The sequence below is a fragment of the Hyla sarda genome, chromosome 2 (assembly GCF_029499605.1).
Source record: "Hyla sarda isolate aHylSar1 chromosome 2, aHylSar1.hap1, whole genome shotgun sequence".
Lineage (NCBI taxonomy): Eukaryota > Metazoa > Chordata > Amphibia > Anura > Hylidae > Hyla > Hyla sarda.
Genome location: NC_079190.1, coordinates 349,220,524 through 349,247,836, shown reverse-complemented (window position 1 = coordinate 349,247,836; position 27,313 = coordinate 349,220,524). Strand labels below are relative to the sequence as shown.

General features: G+C 40.7%; 1 protein-coding gene across 2 annotated transcripts in view; it reads left to right on the top strand.

Moving 5' to 3' along the window:
• The window catches only part of TSPAN2 (tetraspanin 2), a 230,301-nt gene extending 203,851 nt beyond the window's left edge, over positions 1 to 26,450 (top strand). For both annotated transcript variants that reach the window (XM_056558258.1, XM_056558257.1), the window contains one exon: positions 23,489 to 26,450. In XM_056558258.1, the coding sequence (XP_056414233.1) occupies positions 23,489 to 23,554 (66 nt within the window). In that variant the 3' untranslated portion in view covers positions 23,555 to 26,450. The remainder of the gene's footprint in view (positions 1 to 23,488) is intronic.
• The last annotated feature ends 863 nt before the right edge of the window (positions 26,451 to 27,313 follow it).

The following is a 27,313-nucleotide window of genomic DNA, read 5'->3' as shown; positions in this document are numbered from 1 at the left end:
ACATCTTTAATGTTGCTGGATAGGCCTTTTTTAAAGGTCGCGCAGAGGGCCTCATTATTCCAGGATAGTTCTGAAGCAAGAGTACGGAATTGCACGGCGTACTCGCCAACGGAAGAATTACCCTGGACCAGGTTCAACAGGGCAGTCTCAGCAGAAGAGGCTCGGGCAGGTTCCTCAAAGACACTTCGAATTTCCGAGAAGAAGGAGTGTACAGAGGCAGTGACGGGGTCATTGCGGTCCCAGAGCGGTGTAGCCCATGACAGAGCTTTTCCAGACAGAAGGCTGACTACGAAAGCCACCTTAGACCTTTCAGTGGGAAACTGGTCCGACATCATCTCCAAGTGCAGGGAACATTGAGAAAGGAAGCCACGGCAAAATTTAGAGTCCCCATCAAATTTATCCGGCAAGGATAGTCGTAGGCCTGAAGCGGCCACTCGCTGCGGAGGAGGTGCAGGAGCTGGCGGAGGAGATGATTGCTGAAGCTGTGGTAGTAGCTGCTGTAGCATCACGGTCAGTTGAGACAGCTGGTGGCCTTGTTGCGCTATCTGTTGTGACTGCTGGGCGACCACCGTGGTGAGGTCGGCGACAACTGGCAGAGGAACTTCAGCGGGATCCATGGCCGGATCTACTGTCACGATGCCGGCTGGCAGGAGGTGGATCCTCTGTGCCAGAGAGGGATTGGCGTGGACCGTGCTAGTGGACCGGTTCTAAGTCACTACTGGTTTTCACCAGAGCCCGCCGCAAAGCGGGATGGTCTTGCTGCGGCGGTAGTGACCAGGTCGTATCCACTAGCAACGGCTCAACCTCTCTGGCTGCTGAAGATAGGCGCGGTACAAGGGAGTAGACAGAAGCAAGGTCGGACGTAGCAGAAGGTCGGGGCAGGCAGCAAGGATCGTAGTCAGGGGCAACGGCAGGAGGTCTGGAACACAGGCTAGGAACACACAAGGAAACGCTTTCACTGGCACAATGGCAACAAGATCCGGCGAGGGAGAGAAGGGGAAGTGAGGTATAAATAGGGAGTGCACAGGTGAACACACTAATTGGAACCACTGCGCCAATCAGCGGCGCAGTGGCCCTTTAAATCGCAGAGACCCGGCGCGCGCGCGCCCTAGGGAGCGGGGCCGCGCGCGCCGGGACAGGACAGACGGAGAGCGAGTCAGGTACGGGAGCCGGGATGCGCATCGCGAGCGGGCGCCACCCGCAACGCGAATCGCATCCCGGCTGGAGACGGTATCGCAGCGCACCGGGTCAGTGGAGCTGCCCGGAGCGCTGCGGTAGCGAGAGTGAAGCGAGCGCTCCGGGGAGGAGCGGGGACCCGGAGCGCTCGGCGTAACAAGCTTATTGTTCCCTTTCTATTAGCGTTTTTTGTATCCCTTCAGTGACATACTCATATGATTATACATCCCACCACTATTGCAGACACTAAAGTGTCTTTTTTTCTGTTTGTTATGGCGACTAAGGATCTTGGAGGATCTGAAAACCTATTGGCGCTACTGTCCAATTATGCTATACTCCATGTGATTTTCTCATAAAGTGTTCCTGCTTTTACTGCACCTACTGTGCTGGATATCTTTCTTTTTAACCACATAAGGACCAAGGACGTACGCGTACGTCCTAGCTCCCTGGTACTTAAGAACCAAGGACGCACGTCCGTGGGAATTTCGTTCCCCATGCAAATGCCCGCAAGGTGAATTCACACTTGCGATTTGCGCCGATCCCGGGTCATACGGGTCTATGGTGACCCGGTGACCCGGAAAATAAGGGGGATCAGGGTTGTCCAAGACACCTACAATCCCCCTGAAGGGATAGGAGTGAGGTGGCAGGGGTGAAACCCCTCCTATCCCTGCTATTGGTTGTCTAGAAGCGACAACCAATAGCAGATCGGGGGCGGGGGGGTTAACTTTCGGTTTCCCCGTTCTGCCCACCCACAATAGACGGGACAGAACGGCGAAACCGAAGGGGACCGGCGGTAGAAGATCCACTTATCCATCCGGAGGTTGTGGGCGACGGAGATCGGCGGGCGACAATGATGTGAGTCTGGCTCACTGGATCCTACGGAAGCCGGTGAGTTGCCTAGCAACATCTGGAGGGCTACAGTCTGAGACCACTATACAGTGGTCTTAAAACTGTAGCCCTCCAGATGTTGCAAAACTACAACTCCCAGCATGCCCAGACAGCTGTTTGCTGTGTGGGAATGCTGGGATTTGCAGTTTTGCAACAGCTGGAAGGCTGCAGTTTAGAGATCACTGTGCAGTGGTCTCTAAAGTTTGGCCCCTTAGATCTTGCAAAACTCCAACTCCTAACATGCCCACACAGCAGTTTGCTGTCTGGGCATGCTGGGATTTGTAGTTATGCAACATCTGCAGGGCCATAGTTTGGAGATCACTGTGCAGTGGTCTCTAAACTGTAGCCCTCCAGATGTTGCTAAACTGCAAATCCCAGCATGCCCAAACAGAAAACAGCTGTCTCGGCATGCTGGGAGTTGTAGTTGCGTTCCTCCAGCTGTTGCATAGCTACATCTCCCAGCATGACTTTCGGTGGTCAGTACATGCTGGGAGTTGTAGTTTCGCAACAGCTGGAGGCACACTGGTTGGTAAAATACTGAGTTAGGTAACACTACCTAACTGAAGGTTTTCCAACCAGTGTGCCTCCAGCTGTTGCAAAACTACAACTCCCAGCATCCACGGTCTGTCAGTACATGCTGGGAGTTGTAGTTTTGAAACAGCTGGAGGCTTGCTCCCCCATGTGAATGTCCAGGGTACATTCACACGGGCAGGTTTACAGTGAGTTTCAAACTTCAAGTTTGAGCTGCGGAAATTTTTTTGCCGCAGCTCAAACTCCTAGCGGGAAACTCACTGTTACCCGCCAGTATGAATGTACCCTAAAAACACTACACTAACACATAATAAAGGGTAAAACAGTACATATACACCCCCTTAAACTGTCCCCCCCCCCCCCAATAAAAATGAAAAACGTATTGTACGGCAGTGTTTCCAAAACGGAGCCTCTAGCTGTTGCAAAACAACAACTCCCAGCATTTCCGGACAGCCACTGACTGTCCAGGCATGCTGGAAGTTTAGCAACAGCTGGAGGCACCCTGTTTGGGAATCACTGGCATAGAATACCCCTATGTCCACCCCTATGCAATCCCTAATTTAGTCCTCAAATGTGCATGGTGCTCTCTCACTTCGGAGCCCTGTCGTATTTCAAGAAAACAATTTAGAGCCACATATGGGGTATTTCCGTACTACAAATTTTGGGGGGCTTTTTCTCCTTTTACCCTTTATGAAATGGAAAAGTTGGGGGGCTACACCAGCCTGTTAGTGTAAAAAAATGAAAAATTTTACACTAACATGCTGCCCCATGCTTTTTATTTTCACTAGAGTTAAAAGGAAAAAAAGACCCCCCAAAAATTGTAACGCAATTTCTCCTGAGTACGGAAATACCCCATATGTGGGCGTGAAATGCTCTGCAGACTCACAACAAGGCTCAGGAGTGAGAGTGCATTATGTACATTTGAGGCCTAAATTGGTGATTTGCACAGGGGGGGGCTGATTTTACAGCAGTTTTGACATAAATGCAAAAAAATAAATGCCCACATGTGACCCCATTTTGGAAAATACACCCCTCACAGAACGTAACAAGGGGTATATTGAGCCTCAACACCCCACAGGTGTTTGACGAATTTTCGTTAAAGTGGGATAGGAAAATGAAAAAAAAAAAAAAAATTCTACTAAAATGCTGGTGTTACCCTAAATTTTTCATTTTCACAAGGGAAAATAGGAAAAAAGCCCCCCCAAAATTTGTAACCCCATTTCTTCTAAGAACATACCCCATATATGGATGTAAGTGCTCTGTGGGTGAACTACAATGCTCAGAAGAGAAGGAGCTCCATTGGGCTTTTGAAGAGAAAATTTTTCCGGCATTGAAGGCCACGTGTATTTACAAAGCCCCCATAGTGCCAGAACAATGGAACCCCGCCATTTTGGAAACTACACCCCTCATGTAATGTAATAAGGGGTACAGTGAGCATCTATGCCCCACAGATCTCTGACAGATTTTTGGAACAGTGGTCCGTGAAAAATGTAATTTTTCATTTGCCCACTACACTGTTACAAAGATCTGTCAAATACTCACTGCACTCCTTATTAAATTCTGTGAGGGGTATAGTTTCCAAAATAGGGTCACGTGGGGGGGGGGGGGTCCACTGTTCTGGCACCATGGGGGGCTTTGTAAAAGCACATGGTCCCTGACTTCCATTCCAAACAAATTCCCTCTCCAAAAGCTCAATGGCGCTCCTTCTCTTCTGTGCATTGTAGTGCGCCAGCAGAGCACTTGACATCCACACATGGGGTATTTCCATACTCAGAAGAAATGGGGTTACAAATTTTTGGGGTAATTTACTCCTATTACCCCTTGTAAAAATGTAAAATTTGGGGAAAAAACTGCATTTTATTGAGAATTTTTTTTCCATTTACATTTCCAACTTTAACAAAAAGTCTGGCACCATAGGGGCTTCCTAAATGTGACATGCCCCCCAAAAACCATTTCAACAAAATTTGCTTTCCAAAAGCCAAATGTGACTCCTTCTCTTCTGAGCATTATAGTGCGCCCGCAGAGCATTTAGGTCCTACCATGGGGTATTTCCATACTCAGAAGAGATGCGGTTACAAATTTTGGGGGCATTTTCTCGCATTACCCTTTGTAAAAATGGTAAATTTGGGAAAAAAAACTGCACTTTAGTGAGACATTTTTTTTTTTCATTTACACATCCGACTTTAACGAAAAGTCGTCAAACAACTGTAGGGTGTTAAGGTTCACTGGACTCCTTGTTACGTGCCTTGAAGGGTGTAGTTTCCAAAATAGTATGCCATGTTTTGGGTTTTCTGCTGTTCTGGCACCATAGGGGCTTCCTAAATGTGACATGCCCCCCAAAAACAATTTCCTAAAAACTCACTCTTCAAAATTCCATTGTTGCTCCTTCCCTTCTGAGCCCTCTACTGCGCCCGCCGAACTTTTTACATACACATGAGGTGTTTCCTTACTCGAGAGAATCGCGTTACAAATTTTGAGAGGATTTTTCTCCTTTTACCCCTTGTAAAAATTAAAAAACTGGGTCTACAAGAACATGCGAATGTAAAAAATGAAGATTTAGAATTTTCTCCTTCACTTTGCTGCTATTCCTGTGAAACACCTAAAGGGTTAACACATTTACTGAATGTAATTTTGAATACTTTTAGGGGTGCAGATTTTATAATGGGGTCATTTATGGGGTATTTCTAATAAAAACGCCCTTCAAATCCACTTCAAACCTGAACTGGTCCATGAAAAATTCAGATTTTGAAAATTGCTGCTGAACTTTGAAGCCCTCTGATGTCTTCCGAAAGTAAAAACATGTCAACTTCATGATGCAAACATAAAGTAGACATATTGTATTTGTGAATCAAAATATAATTTATTTGGAATGTCTGTTTTCCTTACAAGCAGAGAGCTTCAAATTTAGAAAAATGCTAAATTTTCATCAAATTTTGGAATTTTTCACCAAGAAATGATGCAAGTACCGATGAAATTTTATCACTAACATAAAGTAGAACATGTCACGAAAAAAACATCTCGGAATAAGAATGAAAGGTAAAAGCATCCCAGAGTTATTAATGCTTAAAGTGACAGAGGTCAGATGTGCAAAAAACGTTCTGATCCTCAAGGCCAAAATGGGCCTGGTCCTTACGGGGTTAATGATAAAATTAGGCTTGTGCAATGAGTTGAAATCGTATATCTTAACTTAAGGAGTGCAGTAAAAATATCTTTATGCATCAGGGATCAAGATGGTGCTGGCTACATCTAATCAGGGTGTCTGTTAATACCAGAAATTAGCAAATTTACAGTACAAATTGCTGAATCCAAATCTCATTTCAGCAGTGGTCATTTTGTTTTGCCTAGAAAATGTAGTGCTCCTATTCCTCGTACCAGACTTTTTTTTAGGGAATAAGAGCACCTTCAAAAGGAGAACTACCTTTTCTAGAAAAACAAATTAATCATTGTTGGGTGACATTCGGATTTAGCTATTCATACTGTGAATTTGCTATCTGGTCACTACTTTATACTGCCCTCAGATCCTCAATATCATAATAAACAGTATAATTAAGAAGAACAAAATGACAAAAATACGAATGATGCAGAAGACTACAATTATTAAAAAAAACTTTCCAATAATGAACACATTTGAATCTTTTGTTACATTGGGATTTATTTGATTAGTTTCTTCTGATGGGTACTTCGGTGCTAGACATCTTATCCCCTATCCAAAGGATAGGGGATAAGAAGTCTGATCGTGGTGGTAGCGCTGCTGTAGCTGTAGCTTGTGTTCTAAACAAACGCTGGATTCCGGCGGCAGTGGTCGTGATGTTATGGCCTCGCCCCTCATGATGTCACGTCATGCTATCTCCATTCATGTCTATAGGAGGGTGTGTGTAGGCCATGGAGTCTTCGTTTGTTTAGATTGCCGTGTTCTGCACAAGATCGCACGGGGTCCCAGCAGCATGACCCCTACGATCAGGCATATTATCCCCTATGCTTTGGATAGGGGATAAAATGTCTAGAACCGGTATACCTCTTTAACTTAACAAAATGTTTCTGTAGTGTGAATAACAAAAAGTCCAGAAACAAAAACAGTGGAATGAAAAAATGTGCTAAACGAACAGAGCTGAATTCCATTGAATTTCTATTGTGAATGTTTCTGTTGTCTAGAACTTATTCTGCATCAATATAATATTCATAATAACACCACTGTTAAGATCAGGATGAACATAGATCAAAGCAGCTGGTGTCCACAAATAAATGGACCAACCACTGCAGAGTCCAGGCCTCATGATCATTGAAGGTTCTTTCAGAAAAAGTACCCAAATGCCTAAGATTAAAATACTATTTTAGAATTATTTTTGTGACATTCATTAAAGTAAATTTTTATTTTAATATGAAATAGTTTAGCTTCTCGGTTTCCCATTTGGCGCTTTCATGTCTTCTTTATTTATGCACCTTCCATATATTTACCATATGTTCATTTCAAACTAAACTCATAGATTAGCTGTCATTTTCGGCAGACAGTGAATATACTTTCTAGCCAAAGTAAGCTTTATATTTAACTTGGTGAAACCTGCCAGTTGATGTAAAATCATACACACAATTTGCTATTGTCTTCATATTTAGAACTGACTCATTGTCATAATTACAAAGCAATGTGCCTGCTTCACCTGGTGTAGGCTGATGGGTTCCCTAACATAATCAGAAGTTTCCGCAGTGCTGGTTTAAGCATATTTCTGTTATTTTGACTCTTGCATTTGAAATATTTTTCCTCTTACCTACTGTGTTCCTTTTTACTAGTTGTCCACACTGCACTAATAACTTAAAGTTGCCACACTACATCTGTTGCCAAGAACACTATATTTTATGGGCTAACACTAGGCCCTTGCTTAATAATTAACACCATCTAGGACTGTAGTGCCATTTCTTTTTCCCCCCCAGGAAACATTGGCATTATGCAAACAACAGTAAGCCAGATCTGTATAAACCAGTATTGGCTTACTGTCTCAGATGTCAAGGATTACTTGTGTCAGGTACAGAACATCTAGCCCGAGAATTTACTAAATGTAAGCCATAAAGTATCCCTGCCTTACTGTTTTTTTAGTTAAGCAGGTACATTTTTTAAGTGTCTATGCATTGCTAGTAACAGAGAGAACAGCTCTATGCAGACTACAATGGGCTATGTACTGTAGCCAGCACTCGAGAAGTCTTGCTGGTGCGCTGCAGCACCAAGATGTCATACCAGCACAACATTTTGGGGTGGGCTACACCTGTCTTGAATAATACATATACAAAATAGGTTGTCAACAGCTTTAAAACTATAGAAATGCTGGAACTATACTCAGATCTGTATTTACCAGTCAGCTGCCAAAAATAGGGCTTGATTTGTTGTCTGGGCACATTTTGGAGTTAGCAGAATCTTGTGAAATGTCTGTTAAAGTGATCAGGGGAAGAGACTTCCCAGAAGCCTATTTGAACAGATGCTCCTAAGTGAGTCTCTGGCCTGGTGCCTGTAAATTAGAAGATTAAAGCTACACAAATGGCTCCACAAGAGGAAAAAGTGCTCCCACTTGTAACATGGTTCAGTAGACAAGAACACTTGTGGTAGTGGATCCGCTGGACCTGTGTGGCAGGGAGCGGGGTCTAAGGTGCCGCTGGTTTTCATCAGAGCCCGCGGGATGGACTTGCAGCAGCAGGCGGCACCCAGGTCGCTACCCCTGGCACGACTCGACTACACAGGTGGCTGACGAGGTTTGAGGCACAGGTAGGATACGGCAACTCAAGGTCAGGATAGCAGAAGATCAGGGCAGGCACAGGAGCATAGTCAGGAATGTAGCAGGAGGTCAGTAGGCAGGTGGCAAAGGAACAAGTTGAGGTCACGGAACAATGAGGTCAGAAAACGGCAAGGCAACTCAGAGGAACGCTTTCTCTAAGGCACTAGGGCAACAAAGATCCGGCAGGGGTAAGTGGGGGGTGCAGAAACTTATAACAGTGTGACAGGTGCAACGGTCCGGCGCGCGTGCCCCCGCCTCCTAGAGCCAGAGCTGAAAGGAAGCAGCAGAGGACAGAGGTGAGGGACGGGCTGGGACACGCATGCGGGCACGTCCCGCGCTGTGAATCCCAGCCCCGCCAGCTGAGGGCGAGAAGGGGACAATGCGCTCACGGCCAGAGTGAGTGGCCAGAGCGCAAGTTGTCACACCACTGGACCCAAAAGTGCCGGACATTGTTCTCTTAAGGCACTACTGCACCTTGTGGCCTCTTCCCAGAGCCTTCTTATCATAGGGGGAACACTGCTGCCTGCCTAAAGGAAATGTGTCATCAGAAAATGACATTGTTTGAATCAAGTTTTTATGCTTAACTTTTGTTTTGAAATGTGTCCTCTTTATGATCACAGGCAGGATTACAGTGAAAAATGACACCAATATACAGATAAGACCTCTGCACAGGTCACAGAGCACGTCCAGAAACATCTTCCATTCATATAGAGTCCCATTCATATAAATTTAGCCAGCACCTATGTCAATGGGACTTGCTGTAAAGTATGTATCCAAATGCTGTTAAAAACAGTCTGCTAAAAATGAAATAAACTTACTATCAAAAAATAGAAACAGATTAGAAAAAAGAACATTTACTTAAATGTAGTACCATCAGCCAGCTGCTTTGCCAGAAAGTGGAACCCCTCGAACCCTCCTCATTCTATATCACCTATGGGGGTTATTCCAGGCTTTTCCCTATAGTAAAAAGAGGCCCCCTATTTACACCTCCATCCTACCATGAGGGGCACTATATGAATTGACATACCACTCACACTTTTGAGGCCCATGCAACCACTTGCCACTATTGCCACTGTATCTGACTCATGGGCCTCTCATCTAAATCTGAAAATAATGCACTAGACATAGGGATGGACCTCTGCCAGGGGCAGTTGTTATTAATAATGTGAAAGACACATGGAATTTTCAAAATGAGAAAAGTGATCTAATACAGTCATGGCCTTAAATGTTGGCCCCTGACATTTATTAAGAAAATTAAGTATTTCTCATACAAAAGGATTGCAGTAACACGTGTTTTGCTATACACATGTTTATTCCCTTTGTGTATATTGAAACTAAGCCAAAAAAGGGAGGAAAAAAAAGCAAACTTCAAAAATGGGCTGGACAAAATTATTGGCACCCTTATCTTAATATTTGGTTGCACACCGTTTGGAAAAAATTACTGAAATCAGTCGCTTCCTATAACCATCAATAAGCTTCTTACACCTCTCAGCCAGAATGTTGGACCACTCTTCCTTTGCAAACTGTTCCAGGTCTCTCTTATTGGAAGGGCGCCTTTTCCCAACAGCAATTTTAAGATCTCTCCACAGATGTTCAATGGGATTTAGATCTGGACTCATTGCTGGCCACTTCAGAACTCTCCAGCACTTTGTTGCCATCCATTACTGGGTGCTTTTTGATGTATGTTTGGGGTCGTTGTCCTGCTGTAAGACCCAAGATCTCGGACGCAAACCCGGCTTTCTGACACCGGGCTGTACAGTGCGATTCAAAATCCATTGGTAATCTTCAGATTTCATGATGCCTTGGACACATTCAAGGCACCCAGTGCCAGAGACAGCAAAACAACCCCAAAACATCATTGACCCTCCACCATATTTCACTGTAGGTACTGTGTTCTTTTCTTTTTAGGCCTCATTCCATTTTCGGTAAACAGAAGAATGATGTGCTTTACCAAAAAGATCTTGGTCTCAGCTGTCCACAAGACGTTTTCCCAGAAGGATTTTGGCTTACTCAAGTTCATTTTGGCAAAAAGTAGTCTTCCTTGTTTATGTCTCTGTGTCAGCAGTGGGGTCCTCCTGGGTCTCCTGCCATAGCTTTTAATTTAAGTTAAATGTTGACGAATAGTTCTCGCTGACACTGATGCTCCCTGAGCCCGCAGGACAGCTTGAATATCTTTGGAACTTGTTTGGGGATGCTTATTCACCATACGGACTTTTGTGCGTTGACACCTTTCAACAATTTTTCTCTCCCGTCCACGCCCAGGGAGATTAGCTACAGTGCCATGGGTTGCAAACTTCTTGATAATGTTGCGCACTGTGGACAAAGGCAAATCTACTTACATACCTGCCCTAAACGACAGGTCTGTAACCGTGAAGACAGTCCCTTCCTAGATACGTCAGGGGTGTAATTTGTCAAAATAATATACTACAATGACACAGACTTAGGTCCGGGGACAGTAGGATAACAGACAGACTAACAAAGTAAGACTACACACTCAAACGCTATCATCCATACACCACCTGTCCCAGACATTGTATTGAAGGACTAGGCCTTCATGTATTACATGGTCACATGAATGTCTGCCATGTAATTCATTTAACCTGCAGCAGCTGCAAAATGTTTGGCCAGACAGAGGTTCCCCTCTGCTCCCCCTCTGTTAAGTCAGAATTAGCTAAGAGGGTATTTGAAATTGCCATTTCAAAATTTAGACAACCCCTTTACTAAGTAGTTTAGTCCTCACAACTATACAATGCTCCTTTTGTGGTTCCCCAGCAAAAGGCAAAAGTCCATTTCAGTCGTACATGACAGAGCAGGGTCCAATGTGTCCCCGGTTTCAGTGTAAATTTTTCAGCAAATTGCAGTCTCATTTTGTGCTAGTAGGAAAAGGTTTGAACAACTAAATATATCATTGCAAGAAAGTCTATAGGGTGTATGTTTCTCTTGCACAATAGTGACACCTATGGTTTTATAGGAGAAATTGGACTTCAAAAAATTTATTATCCCTGGCAGTTACTTTCTAGGATTAGGTTCTTATTCCACAAGTCTCAGCAAAACTCACTGTATTAAAAGCAATTCCACAAAACAATTAGTACAATTGTGTTGAAACAGAAATATAGTAATAATTCTGAATGTTTCTCACATTCCAAAGTGCAAAGTAAGTTTGGTAATGTGCTAAACCATGGACAAAGGCTAGATTCATCCTTCCATAGGAACTCCATTTGTGGCCTTTGTCACAGGTCCCATTTAAAGAACACAACAACAACAACAAAAATGCAGCACGCAGAATTTTTTTGTCATGTTAGAATCCTGCAAAGTGATGGACATCAAACAGAAACCCAACAGACCCGATGAAATTCACTGTTGTCTCTCAGGATCTGTTGGTGTCCATCAGCAGACCACTCGGCTCTGTTTACACCTTGTGAAACCAAACTTGTACACATGTTCAGACACTCCCCTTGGCTCAAAAGTCTTAAGGCTGGTTCACATTAACATCTGTCCCCATTAATTCATGCCCATTCTCAAATCTGTTAAAGCCTTTTGCAAATGGCTGTAAATAGATCCCATTGATGTCAATAGGATTTTTATACAGTCCTTTGTTACCCGTTTGCACTTGCTTGGTTTCTATTCTGTTATTTTTAGCAGAGAAAAGACTTTGCATGCAGTATTTTTTTCTTCTCCAAAAATAATGGGTTAAGAATGGGTATATTAAATTTAACATTGAAGTCTATGGCAAACTGATGAGCCTGTAATGTCATCCGTTTGCACCCGGTTTTAAAAATCCATTTTAGAACCTTTATTATTCTGAGTCTGCTCAGAAGAGGTGAAAGCAGCAGACTCCTGCAGTGCTGAAGTCTGTGGGCAGCTGGGGAGACTAAAGTGGTGCTTTTACTTCTACCCCCATCATGGAACAGAGTATGTTCCACATTGGGGGCTGAGGAAATGATTGCACCGAGTCTCAGCTCTGAGAACCGATACAATCATAAGCTATTAACCAGGGGAGCGGCAGCATGCGCCACTCCCCAGCGATGTATATACTGAGTATTGTACTTTCATTTTCAAATACCCTGCCGGGAGCCCAGAATGGCCGGCAACGAGTGGCCATTCACGGCTCTCGGCGGGGTTTTTAAACTTGTATTGTAAAGATCGCAATACATTCCTTGCATCTCCATTCCCCACTGTCTTTACAGACGCCTGCTCCTCATCTCCTAGCTCAACCACAGAGCACAGCGGAGACCTGTCACTCCATTCCCTGCTGCTCATCCCAGTCGGGTAATGGGGCGACACGTCCCCACTGTGCGCTGTGATTGCACTAGAAAATGTAGAGCTTGTGCATCCGTTAGTAGTATGGTCTGTTTAGGAAGCATTGACAGTAGAAAATCAGGATGGCGGACAACGGCCGTGTGAACCTAGTCTAAATCCTACAGTAATTGTGAAAAATAAAGCCCTAGTTCAGCAGGAGGATAAGTCTATATATCTGTGAGTTGTGCTATGACGCCTCAAAAAGAGATGTGCTCTGTCCCCAGTTGAAGAATGGACCACATGGTTCCCACTGGCAGTGACTGCCCTTGGTTACATTATTAGTATATGTAATGCAGCAAAAATGACTAATTCCATCCCTTTGCTCAGCCCTTGGATATTGCTCAAGTTAAAGACCACAAATACCACTAAGTAATAAAACTGACTATTATGTGGGTATTTGTAATTCATTTTTGTTGTAATTTGAAGTCTTCTGGAAAAGGGAGACATATATCCTGTCTAGACAACAAAAATAAAAGACTATTGATCCTAGAAATGGAGAAATCTAAAATGTGTTTGGGTCTGGGATTTGACATTTCAATTTAATGTGGAAAAAAGGCAAAAAGTGTTTTTTTATTAATTAAAATTTCAGAATTTCACTCGTCTTAAGCTTTTGTTTAACTTCTTCAGTCATTATTTTACAGAAATGCTTAGTTGCAATTATTATGACTGCTGTTATTACGGCTATTATAGAATTTGTTCGAGTTTTGAAGCACAAATATTTATGTAGTAGTACAGGTTTAAGGAATCATTTATAACTATGTGTAACTTTTTATCCTGGAGGTAAAGTGTTTTGACAAACCCCATACTGGCATTTTAATCTGTGTCTGTTGGCTCCCCTTACACGTCAATTTTAGTAGCTACTCCATCAAACAATAATTCTGTTGTATTCTTTCATCATAAAGTTAAATTTAGACTTTAAAACTTATCCTAAAACTCCCTAGTAGCTTTGTACTCTCTCTCTCTCCTTGTGACGTCAGGTGTGCTTCAAGTACTCCCTGCAGTCTTCTGTTTCCCCTCTCCTTCCTTTTCTTTCTAATCCTCTATTCCTCCCAGAAATGACTCCTACTAGGTTTTGCTGTTGGTCGGAGGCGAAACTGACCAAGTTGCACAATTTCTTGAGTGGGAATAAGCTGATTTCGTTGTCTGCCCTCCCTGATGAGGAATATTTCAGGGCACACCAGATTCTCTCCTACTACGCTTCCCAAGTGGGTCTCGAATTTCCACCACTTTTTTTTGAGGCCTATGTCCTTTACTCCCTGGAGGTATCTGGTTTGATATCTCTTCTGTATGGTCTTATAAATGCCCCACCTAAAAATAGGAAACTTAAGGTTATGGAAGATTAGGAGAGTGATCCTCACTTCTCCCTTTCCTTATTGTAGTGGAATGACTACTTGCACAATGGTCAGCAAGGGCAGCTGGCAGGTTTCTCTAGTTAAGACATCCCTTTAAAGGACACCTGCAGCAATAACAACTTATCCCCTATCCACAGGATAGGGGATAACTGTTTGATCTCAGGGGGTCCGACAGCTGGCTCCCCCCGTGATCTCCCAAACGGTCCCCAGCATTGCCGCTCCGTGAGAGCGGCTAATGTGCTTAGCATTGACCTCAGTGAGGTCGACCGTACGCCCCCCCCTCCCCGCAATCAAGCACTTATCCCCTATCCACAGGAATTGTTTTTGCTACAGATTTCATTTCAAATATTCCACAGGTTTTACACGTTCCCTACTCGCTTACATGCTATTTCTGCTGCAGTAAGTTCGCTATGTTTTAGAGGTTGTAATTTGAGGGGCACTGTGTTTCATGTCTGGTGGAGATGCACAGTGGTTGCTGAGTTTTGGAAGTAGGTTCTGGATTTGCTGGAAAGCGTCTTGAGTAGCACCGTTCTGAGGACTCTTACATATATCCTTTTGGGTTATAAGCCATGCAGAATGCCTTACCACACAATTGGGAGATTTATCAAAACCTGTCCAGAGGAAAAGTTGCCCATAGCAACCAATCAGATCGCTTCTTTCATTTCTCAGAGGCCTTTTCAGAAATGAAATAAGCAATCTGATTGGTTGCTATGGGCAACTCAGCAACATTTCCTCTACACAGGTTTTGTTAAATCTCCCCCATTCCGCTTATCCCAATTTATTCTTTTGGCAGCCCAAATATACGTAGCCTCCCAGTGGAAACAGTTGTCATTGTCTTTTAGCAGAGTTATTGATCGAGTTAAAGAGGCACTGTGATTGTGAAAAACTTTTGATATATTATAGAACTAATCATAAGATGCCTTTTTACAATATAAACGTATTTAAAAAAAAATGTCAATTTTCCCCAGAATTTAAAACTAAAAATAGCCACCACTAAGGGTTGTCTGTCTTTATCTAGACAGACTGGTCTTGATTTTGCAACATACTGGATACCGTCTGTCAAGCGTTCCGGTATCCAGTATAGGCGATCCACGCTGTATGAGATACAGTCTATGCGCGGGCACGCACTGCCTGTGAACGAGCGCATGGAGTGCGCGCACAAATAAATTGCGGGCCCGGGAAACCACTCACAGGCCCTACAACTAACCCTTCCCCCCCCAGCTGCCTCCGGGACACCAAGGTTAGTTTTATAATTATTCCGTGCCTGCAGAGCAGCGAGAGTGGCCTGACATGCTGGGAGTTGTGTTTTGCTTATGCTGGGGGAGATGTGAGCAGGCAGCATACTGAGGGAGGGGGCGGAGACCTGCACAGTGAGGCCACACCTCTCCCTTAGAGAGGAATTCAAGTGAGCAACAATAAAAGTCTAATAAAAATAAATAAATAAAGGTGACAGACACACAAAAATATTAGATGTCAGGATTAGGTACTGAGTAATATCACTTTTTTTTTTTTTGCACTATGACAGCTACGCTTTAATCTTATCATACTGAATGAAAAATTGTCAGCCATTCGGGAGGACACTGTGGATAGTTTCACTATTACAAAAGAAAGAAAAATAGGAAAGCGCTCACCTCCTCCGTGCAAGTGCAGTCAGTCCTCCTTCACTGTCTCCAGAATACAAAGTACAAATTTTACCAGCACTGGTTAAACCATTTGTTTATTGAATGGTGCACACCGGCATGTTCGAGGTAAAAACCTCCCCTATGACGCGTTTCCACCCTACCGGGCCTTAATCATAGATACAAGGGATAGTACCTCCAAGTATTTAAGGAGCATATAGCTCCACCCCTATTGGGAATGACTAAAATAAAATAAACACACAAAGCAATACACAAAAAACATAGAATACAGGAAAAAAGTTCAATAACTCATTACTAGGTCAAGACTATGATTCATGCCTTTCAGATATGAGGTATCGAACATAAGTATCCAGTAACCTTCAACCCCTTGCAATTTATGAATGAGGAAATGATATAAGATGTACCCGCAATAGTTTCATTTAGTTCTTTCGTTTGTTTCATAAACGCACAACAACCGCAGCGATTGCCGCCACATCTGAAACAGCCCTTCAAATTCAACCAAGTATTATTGGTATTATTTTCTTGTAAATGTAAAAGGTCTTTCTTATGTCCCTACTTATAATTTTGATCTTTATCAGACCATCAACGATATCATTTGGTTCTTTAGGCTTCTTACAGTAAAGAGACATTTTATTTTGAAGATAACGCACAGGAAATGCAGTCAGTCCCTTCACTATCTGATTTGTCTCCAGAAATAACATCTGAAAAAATGAATTCACCTTCTTTTCAAGATTGTATAGTGCTGAACTCTCTAGTGTCCTTAAAGGGGTACTCCTGTGGAAAACTTTTTTTTTATAAATCAACTGGTGCCAGAAAGTTAAACAGATTTGTAAATTACTTCTATTAAAAATCTTAATCCTTCCAGTACTTATTAGCTGCTAAATACTACAGAGGAAATAATTTTCTTTTTGGAACACAGAGCTCTCTGCTGACATCACGAGCACAGTGCTCTCTGCTGACATCTCTGTCCATTTTAGGTACTGTCCAGAGCAGCATATGTTTGCTATGGGGAGTTTCTCCTACTCTGGACAGTTCTTAAAATGGACAGAGATGTCAGTAGAGAGCGCTGTGCTTGTGATTCGGCAGAGAGCTCTGTGTTCCAAAAAGAAAATAATTTCCTCTGTAGTATTCAGCAGCTAATAAGCACTGAAAGGATTAAGTTTATTTAATACAAGTAATTTACAAATCTATTTAACTTTCTGGCACCAGTTGATAAAAAAAAAAAAAAAAAGTGTTTTCCACCGGAGTACCCCTTTAATATGTGGAACACCCAGTCACTTCCAATGAATGACAAAATAGAAGAATGCAGATCAATTGACTTTAAAAATCCGACATTCTATCAATACAGTCGAGATGTGAGGCTTTAGATCGGTTTCAAGAGTTAATATATGATGAACTTGCCGCACTTTATCGAGAAATGAAAGCAAACACCCAAAATGGAGAACAGTTTAAAGGAAATTTATCTAAGGCTGAAAAGAATGCTATTTCTGAATTGAAAGCAAATGAGGATTTATTAGTGTGATCGGCCGCCAAAGGCGGAGCCGTGGTGTTGTTAAATAAGGACCTTTACATTAAATTAAATGAAGAAATGTTGAATGATGAAAGGACTTATGAAATCCTTCAAAAAGATCCCACCACGGATTACCAACTCAGTCTAAAATGTCTTCTGGTTGAAGGACTGGCATTAGCGGTTCTTACTCAAAAAGCATGATTTTTTGTTTAATGTTACTCCCATTACACCCATTTTACATTCTTTACCAAAGATTCATAGGAGCCAATTCCCACCACCTTTAAGACCTATCGTTGCGGGGATTGGCTCTTTAAATGAATCTTTGTGCGAATGGCTTGACCAATTTTTACAACCCTTAGTGAAACGCACCTATGGGTATATCAGGGATACCAAGCATTTGCTTGGCACTCTGGATACTGTACAATGGAAGTCCCATTACAACTGGTTAACGTGACATCGAAACTCTTTACAAATGTATTCCCCACAGTTTAGCACTGATAGCTATTGAATTCCATCTGGATAAATATTCTAATTAAACCCCGGATCTAAAAATGTTTATTCTCACAACTATACATTATTTGTTGACACATAATTATTTTATGTTTAACTCTAAATATTATTTACAGTGGGTGGGAGCCTCAATGGGTTCAAAATATTCCCCTTCTTTAGCTATCCTTTTTGTTGCATGGTGGGAGGAGTTATTTTCGTTTGATTCACTTAACCCATTTGTTCCTGATATTTTGTGGTATGGCCGCTACATAGATGATATTATTATTTGGGCATCTGATGTAGCGGCTGTACCACAATTCATACAGTATCTCAATAGCAATCCCTGTGCGTTAAAATTTACTTTGGATTTTAACCCTACCACTATTAATTATTTGGATGTTAAACTGGAGATCGTAAATCAAAGAATTGTCACATCTACTTTTAGGAAGCCTACAGCTGGCAATTCAGTATTGCACGCAAATTCGTGTCATCCGAAACATATTATAAAAAATTTGCCATATGGAGAATTTATCAGAAGCAAAAGAAATTGCTCTTCGGTTGAACTCTGAGGCAGAAAGTGTAAACCTGTCTGAAAGACTAAAATTTAGAAATGATCCCAAAGGTCTGATTAACCCCATAACCCTTTAAGGACCAAGCCCATTTTAACCTTAAGGACCAGGCCAATTTTATTTTTGCGTTTTTCATTTTTTCCTTCTCACCTTCTAAAATCCATAACTCTTTTATATTTCCATCTACAGACCCATATAAGGGCTTGCTTTTTGCATGACCAATTCTACTTTGTAATGAAACCTCTCAATTTACCATAAAATGTATGGCAAACCCCCCAAAAAAATTTTAGGGAGGAAATTTAAATGAAAACCACAATTTTGCACGTTAAGGAGGGTTTCATTTTCACACTGTACACTTTACGGTAAAAATGTGTTTTTTTATTCTGTGGGTCAATACGATTAAAATGATACCCATGGCTAGATACTTTTATATTTTTGTACTGCTTAAAAAAAAAATCTAAAACTTATTGTATAACTTTTTCATTTTTCCGTACATAGGGCGGTATGAGGGCAAATTTTTTGCACCCTCACCTGTACTTTTTATCAATACCACAAGTTGCTTATATAAAACTTTCAGATAATTTTTTATAAAAATAATAATAAGAATAAAATGGACAATAAAATAATAAGAATAAAATGGGACCAAAAAAAGCTGCATTTTTATTTTTTATTTTTTATTTTTTACGTTTACGCCTTTCACCCTACGGGATTATTAACCCCTTAAGGACATGCACCGTAAATGTACGGTGCTGCATAGCACCTCTTAACGCACAGCGCCGTACATTTATGGCGCGGCTGTGATGCGAGCGCACGCTTCGTTCCCGGCGGATCCCGGCAGCTGTCATTAACCCCTCAGGTGCTGTGATCAATACAGATCATGGCATCTGCGACGGTGCAGCACTTATAATGGCTGATCTGATCACCCGCGTCACTGCCGCGGGGATCAGATCAGCCAAGATGGCGGACGGAGGTCTTCTCACCTGCCTCCGTCCATCTCCCGTCCTTCCAGCAGACCAGAGCAGAAGATCACTGATAATACTGATCAGTGCTATGCCCTATGCATAGCACTGAACAGTATTAGCAATCTAATGATTACTATAAATATTCCCCTATGGGAACAAAAAAAGTGTAAAATAAATGTAAAAAAGAAAAGCAAAAAAAATTTGAAAAATCCCCTTCTCAATAAAGTTTAAAATCACCCTTTTCCCCTATATTAATACATAAAAGTGTAAAGAAACAATAAATAATAAACATATTTGTTATTTTTGCGTGCGTAAATGTCCGAACTATAAAAATATAATGTTAATGATCCCCCTACGGCGAACAGCGTCAACGCAAAAAAAAGTTAAAAAAAATTCAGCTTTTTTTTTGTCACATCAAACTGCAAACATTTTTTTAAAAAAGCAATCAAAAAGTCACATGTACGCAAATCTGGTACCAAAACAGACTACAGATCATGGCGCAAAAAATCACACATCCCTGAATACAGAAAAATCAGAAATAGGGCAATTTTAAACATACTGACTTTGTAAAAAAAGTTTGAGATTTTTTAAAACCAGTACAATAATAGAAATGTATGTAACCATGGGTATCATTTTAATTGTATTGACCCAGAGAATAAAGAAAACATGTATTTTTTAGCGTAAAGTGTACAGCGCGAAAACAAACCCCCCCCAAATTTGCAAAATTATGATTTTCGTTTAAGTTTCCTTACGCAATTTTTTTGGGGGGGTTTACCATACATTTTAGGGTAAAATGAGTGATGTCATTACATCTTGGGTCCTTTCCCTTTCATAGCGGGTTGGGCCCGGTACCCATGACTAATAGCGCGCGGCACTGATCGCAGTGCCACGCGCTATTAACCCTTTAGACGCGGCGTTCAAAGTTTATTGCTGCGTCTAAAGTGAAACTAAGCTACCCCCGGCTAGCTCAGGGGGCTGTTCAGGACCGCCGTGTTGAAATCGCAGTGTCCGATCGCCGAATGACTGCTCAGTGCCTGAGATCCAGGCATGAGCAGTCATGCAGCAGAATCACTGATCAATAGTTTCCTATGAGAAACCATTGATCAATGTAAAAGATCAGTGTGTGCAGTGTTATAGCACCCTATGGGAGCTATAACATTGCAAAAAAAAAGTTAATAAAGATCATTTAACCCCCTTCCCTAATAAAAGTCACCCCCCTTTTCCCATTAAAAAAAAAAGTGAAAATAAAAATAAACATGTGGTATCGCCGCATTCGGAAATGTCCGAATTATAAAACTATATAATTAGTTAAACCGCACAGTCAATGGCGTACGTGCAAAAAAAAAAATTTCCAAAGTCCAAAATAGTGTATTTTTAGTCACTTTTTATATCATGAAAAAATGAATAAAAAGCGATCAAAAAGTCCGATCAATACAAAAATGACACCTCTAAAAACTTCAGATCACGGTGCAAAAGATGAGCCCTCATACCACCCCGTATGCAAAAAAATTAAAAAGTTTGACAATTTTAAACGTATACATTTTCCTGCATGTAGTTACGATTTTTTCCAGAAGTACGACAAAATCAAACCTATATAAGTAGGGTATCATTTTAATTTTATGGACCTACAGAATAAAGATTACGTGTCATTTTTACCAAAAAATTTACTGCGTAAAAACAGAAGCCTCCAAAATTAACAAAATGGCTTTTTTTTTTTTCTTCAATTTTGTTGCACAATTATTATTTTTTTTTTCATTTCGTCATAGATTTTTGGGTAAAATGACTGATGTTATTACAAAGTAGAATTGGTGGCGCAAAAAATAAGCCATCATATGGATTTTTAGGTGCAATTGAGGTATGATTTTTTAAACGTAAGGAGAAAAAAATGAAAGTGCAAAAACGGGGGGAAAAAAACCTGGTCCTTAAGGGGTTAATTCTGCCATTGACAAAGTATGTGCATTAAATAGGGAAGACCTACTATGAGAAAAAATCTAATAAGAAATCTAATAGGAAATTCAAAAATAACAAAATCTTTGGAAACGATAATGCATCAAAGCAACTAGTTACCATTGTTACTACATACAGCAAACAATATAATCAGAAATATTGTTACAAAATATCTTCTTGTATTAGAACAAGCTAATATTCTTAAAAATATCATTCACGAAGGTTGCAGATTCTCAGCTAAACGCCCACCCAACCTACAATCCATACTGGCACCCTCACATTTACTATAAAATAATACCAAAAATACTTGGTTGAATTTGAAGGGCTGTTTCAGATGTGGCGGCAATCGCTGCTGTTGTTGTGCGTTTATGAAACAAACCAAAGAACTAAATGAAACTATTGCGGGTACATCTTATATAATTTCCTCATTCATAAATTGCAATACTACATTGGCCATTTATTATATACAGTGTACCATTTGCCATTTAGGTTATGTGGGTTTCACAAGTAGACGTATTAAAGATAGACTTAGAGAACATTTATATGGTGTAACCCACATTACCAGAAATCCTTTGAATGTCTCGAAACACTTCTCATACATTCATGCAGGTGATGTTAGTGCTCTAACAATTTCTGGAATAAAAAAGATTACAAAGCCACAGCACGAAGGAGACAGGCGTTCAAAATTACTGAACCTAGAAGGTTATTGGATACTAGGGCTGCACGATATGGGAAAAATGTGCGATTGCGATTTTGGGCCTAAATATTGCGATTGCGATATGCGATGAGATATAATTTAAAAAATGGTGAAATCCCCCTTTTCATGTCCAATTGCCTCCATTTTACATCTACCTACCCATTTTATGCCCACCGCCAATTTCACATTCTCCCCCCTTGTCACATTCCCCCCCCCTGTCACATCCCCCCCTGTCACATTCTCCTCCCCCTTGTCACATTCTCCTCCCCCTTGTCACATTCTCCCCCCTTGTCACATACCCACCCCCCTTGTCACATTCCTCCCCCTTCTGTCACATCCCCCCCCCCCCCTCCCCTCCCCTTCTGTCACTTTCTTGTTTTCTTGTACTGCAGCAATACACTGGGTTTCCCAGGCGGATTTCAAATCTTCTGCAGTACAAGACCTTTCCCCATCAGCCAATCACTGGCTTGACACGTGACACCACTGCGGCCAGTGATTGGCTGAAAAGGGAAAGGTCCTACTGTACTAAGAAGAGCGGAAACTCCGTAGCGCACGGAGACGAATCTGCAGGGACTGGGACATGTGAGCATAAGGTTTTTTTATTTTTCTCCCTGCGCCCTTAGCGCAGTGTTTTTCTAGCAGGGTGCCTCCAGCTGTTGTGAATCTACTACACCCAGCATGACCGGACAGCCTTTGCCAGTCCGGGCATGCTAAGAGTTGTGCAACAACTGGAGGCACCCTGGTTGGGAAACACTGACTTTTAGTATTTAAATTAGTTTTTACCTGCTCTGGCCGGCCCCGGCTCGGGAGCCAGCCTGGGCAGATGATACTATGTTTTCCCAGGGGGCCGTATCGCCATAAGCAAAAATTGCGATTCGATTGCTTTTGCAATATATCGTGCAGCCCTATTGGATACTTATGTTGGATACTTCATATCCGAAAGGCATGAACCATAGGCTTGACCTAGTAATGAGTTATTGGACTTTTTTCCTGTATTCTATGTTTTTTATGTATTGCTTTGTCTGTTTATTTTATTTTAGTCACTCCCAATAGGGGTGGAGCTATATGCTTCTTAAATACTTGGCAGTACTATGCCTTGTATTTATGATTAAGGTCCGTTAGGGCAGAAACGCTTCAGAGGGGGAAGTTTTTATCTCGACCATGCAGATGTGTACCTTTTTTTGTACCCTGTCGATTTTAATGGAATTTCAGTAAACGAATGATTTTAACAGTGCTGTGAACACTTGGACTTTGTATAGTTTCACTATTGTTTGGGAACCTTGGTTATCCTCTCTCCACTGTCCAGATATGAGCCATTGTTTGACATTATTCTACAGCCACACTGTTCTTCCTGGGTGGGAGGCAGCCATTTTAGTACATTTATTGAGCCCACTAAGAGTTCCCATGCCTTTATTTGTAACTGCACTTTTCTGTGTTCTTTCGACCTGACAGGGTCGAGTTCTGAATGCTTACTTTTGCATTTTATGATGTATCTATTTTTTGCTACAATAAAAGCTTTATGGTTTGACTGTTAAAACTTATCCTAAACTAAGTCATATCTTCCCACCTTTACTTACTTATTTTTTCCAGTGCAGAAATACTAAACATACACAGACAAGTTCGATAAATTCGTAACTTTTTTAAATATATTATTTATTTATTTTTACAGATTTTCGGCATGATCTTTAGTATGGTCCTCTGTTGTGCTATCCGCAATTCAAGAGATATGTTGTGATCATCTGATGCACTGTTCCTTCTCCCAGTCTGGATGAAAGCACTACCTGCTGGCACAGGGACAGGGATACCTGACAGCTTGGACAGTCATCTTGTTTTTGTAACCAAGCTACTGTATGTAAAATAAGTAAAGTGCTATAAGTTGTGCTGTCTATTAAGCTATGCAATTTACTACTAACAGAAAGTTTTTTAAGTTTAAAAAAAAAAAAAAAATCCCATATAGAGTGACAGTTTCGCTAAAGGTTCATGGGATTGCTTATACAGCATTTCCTTTCTATGATTTCAGCATTAAACATTGGAAGTGAGCGTTGTCATCTTGGTTTGATTTCAAAATGGACAATTCATTTGAATAGAAATTTAAAGTATACTTCCTAATTCAATTAAAAGTTACAGGGAGGTAGATTTGACTTGTAAATCGGCCATATTCTTTATTAAGGGATTGTCTTAGATTAGGGGGAAAAAAAAGTATCCTTTTTGTGCAGATGCAACCATATTCTTGTTCATGGGCTGTGCTTGATATAGCAGTTATTTCCCATTTAAGTTGCTAAAGCTTGGCTGCAATATTAGACAGAGTCTATGGACAAGAGTAGTGCCGTTTTTAAACTAATATTGTGACAACACCTTTAAAATGGTCAGGAATATGCTAAATAGACAGCTGTGCATATGATATAAAAATCTAAGTTTATTCCATTCTAAAGTGCAACAGCCTTTAAATCTATGTAAACCTTTCACTTTGGACACTTTTAACACAGAGAAAAGGAAGAAAGTCAATGCAGCCAGGAGCATAGTGCAGCTGGATCAGATTCAGCAGAAGAGAAGAGAAGCTGTAAAAGTGTTACACAGAACATACAACAGAAAAATGGCAGGAAATTTTTTATAAAGACTACATAGTGGTTATATTTAGTGTTTAGTAAACAAGTGAATTAAAATAGTTGTTCATAGCCTTCATTATCAATCATAATGTTTCACATTGTAGTTTCATATTAATATGTAAAACTTTGAAGTGCTTTAATAAAACTACAGATAATTAGCTTCCTGCCTACTTAAAAAAACTTAAAGTGGTCAGCCTACACAATGAAGGCAAATCCATAATATACTGTCATTATTGTTTCTGTCAATACACACTTATCACAGTCAAATTTAACACTATCACTCTCACACAGAAAAGACAGCAAAGGCTGTCTACATGCACCATATGGCAGCTCATGGAGTCCCTTTGGGTCTGCATTACAGAACCTATGGACATTCTGTGTGACACTATATACGGCCTCCTCAAGATGCCAGTCTCTTCCCTAACTCAGTTATGTGATGGCACATGCCACCATTTTTCAAATAAGTTCAAAACTTAGAAAAATAAAAACTTTGTCCAACTGTATAAAAATGAAAGGCACTTGGAGGTACACTTTGAACTCGTAGAATTCTATCGGCTTTATCATGGATTTATACAACACAGATCAGTAATATGCCATAAGCAAGAGCGCAAAAAAATTGTTGATTTTAGAACCTATAAATGTGTTTTCTCCACTCCTTAATTAATCAGGTTTATAAAGTACTTAAGGAAAAACTCCAATGAGAAATTAAAAAAAATAATAGCCATTGTGTCTGTGGGTGTAAAGCTGTAGCTAAGTTTTCTGCCCTAGCCCTAATCCCGATGAAGACACCATAGCTTGCTGACACCCAGAGTACATGCCCCAGTAGCCCTTCCTTAGCTGTATACCTGCTTTCTGTACTTTAATATCACTGTAAGAGTATGGTTTGTAAATTACAGCTGTTTCTGGCTGTTATTTATTTAACCCATTTTTCCCACATTAGTAAATCATCCAGCTTTGTCAATTGCCTTTACCTAAACAATATCGGTTTATAGGTGCAACCAAACATGTGACCATCTTGCTCCTCCCAGGGATTAAAAGATTAAAATAAAAATGACAGTTGAAAATTATATATGTAATATTATTATGAAATGTAAAATAAGAAATATGTCCATTCTGTTTTATAAGTCTGATCATCACAGGTGTCCTATAAGGGTTTAATCATTATAAAGTGACTTAAAGGAGAATTCCAGTGAAAATTAAAGAGGTTATCCAGGAAAAAAAAAAATTCATATATCAACTGGCTCCAGAAATTACTTATATTAAAAAATATTCATCCTTTCGGTACTTATGAGCTTCTGAAGTTGAGTTGTTCTTTTCTGTCTAAGTGCTCTCTGATGACACGTGTCTCGGGAACCGCCCAGTTTAGAAGCAAATCCCCATAGCAAACCTCTTCTACTCTGTGCAGTTCCTGAGACAAGCAGAGATGTCAGCAGGGAGCACTGTTGCCAGACAGAAAACAACAACTCAACTTCAGCAGATGATAATTATTGAAAGGATTAAGATATTTTTATAGAAGTAATTTACAAATCTGTTTAACTTTCTGGAGCAAGTTAATATAAAAAAAAAAAAAACAGTTTTCCTGGAATACCCCTTTAACTTCTCCCTGTTCAGTAGATCGGAGGGTCCCAGAGGTTGGACCCCAGTTACTTATCCCTTATCCTGTGGATAGGGGATAAGTTAATTTTCAATGGATATCTCCTTTAAATACTGGAGATATTATTTGGTTCATGCAATGAAGGATATGATACGGAATGATATGAACTGTTATGTGGCCTTCAAGCATTAAATCTTCAGAGAGGTAGTGCCACACAGCATGCTGTAGCAGATTTTGCAGTTGTAGCATTATGTAATTTACTACTGTACAAATTTACTGTGCTGCTTTTTTCTGTGTAAAATGACTTAGCCCTTATGTTTATATGTAGTTACTGTAACAACCTATTTTACTGAAAATGTCAATATTGCTGTAAAGTTCCTGTAAAGACAGTAGATACATGTATATCGTTTGAGACCATTTTATGCCTTTGATTATTAATGGTATTAAATAATTATTTAAAAAAAAGTTGTATTTGCTTTTTAATTTGTGAGGTAACATACTGACAACATGAGTATGCTAAAGTAAATATATCAAGTGAGTCTAACTGAAAATGTTCTGTAGCCTATAAGAATCTTAATTTTTGCATCGAAAAAATTGCAGAAACAGTGCCACACAGTGGACAAATTGTCACAAGAGATGAAACTGGGCTCTTAACCCCTTAAGGACCACAGGTTTTTCCACTTTCATTTTTTCCTCGTCACCTTCTAAAAATCATAACACTTTCAATTTTGCACCTACAGACTCATAAGGGCTTATTTTTTGTGCCACCAATTGTACTTTGTAATGACATCAATCATTTCACCACAAAATTTACAGCGAACCCAGAAAAAAATATTTGTGGGCAAAATTGGAGAAAAAATGCCATTTTGTACATTTTGGGGGCTTTCGATTCTAGGCAGTGCACTTTTCAGTAAACATGACACCATATATTTATTCTGTAGGTCCATACAGTTACAATGATACCCAATTTATAAAGGTTTTCTTTATTTTACTACTTAAAAAAAAAAATGATAACTACATGTACCAAAATTTGTATGTTTAAAATTGTCCCCTTCTGACCCCTATAACTTTTTAATGTGTACGCCATTGACCATATATTTTTATAGTTCGGACATTTATGCACATGGCGATACCACATATGTTTATTTTTATTGTGTTTCTATATTTTTTATATGGAATTTGGGAAAAGAGGGATGATTTGAACTTTTAATAAGGAAGGGGTTAAAGTGTGTGTTTTAAAAAAAACCTTTTTTTTTTCTTTAACACTCTTAGTCCCCTTAGGCGACCTTTAGGA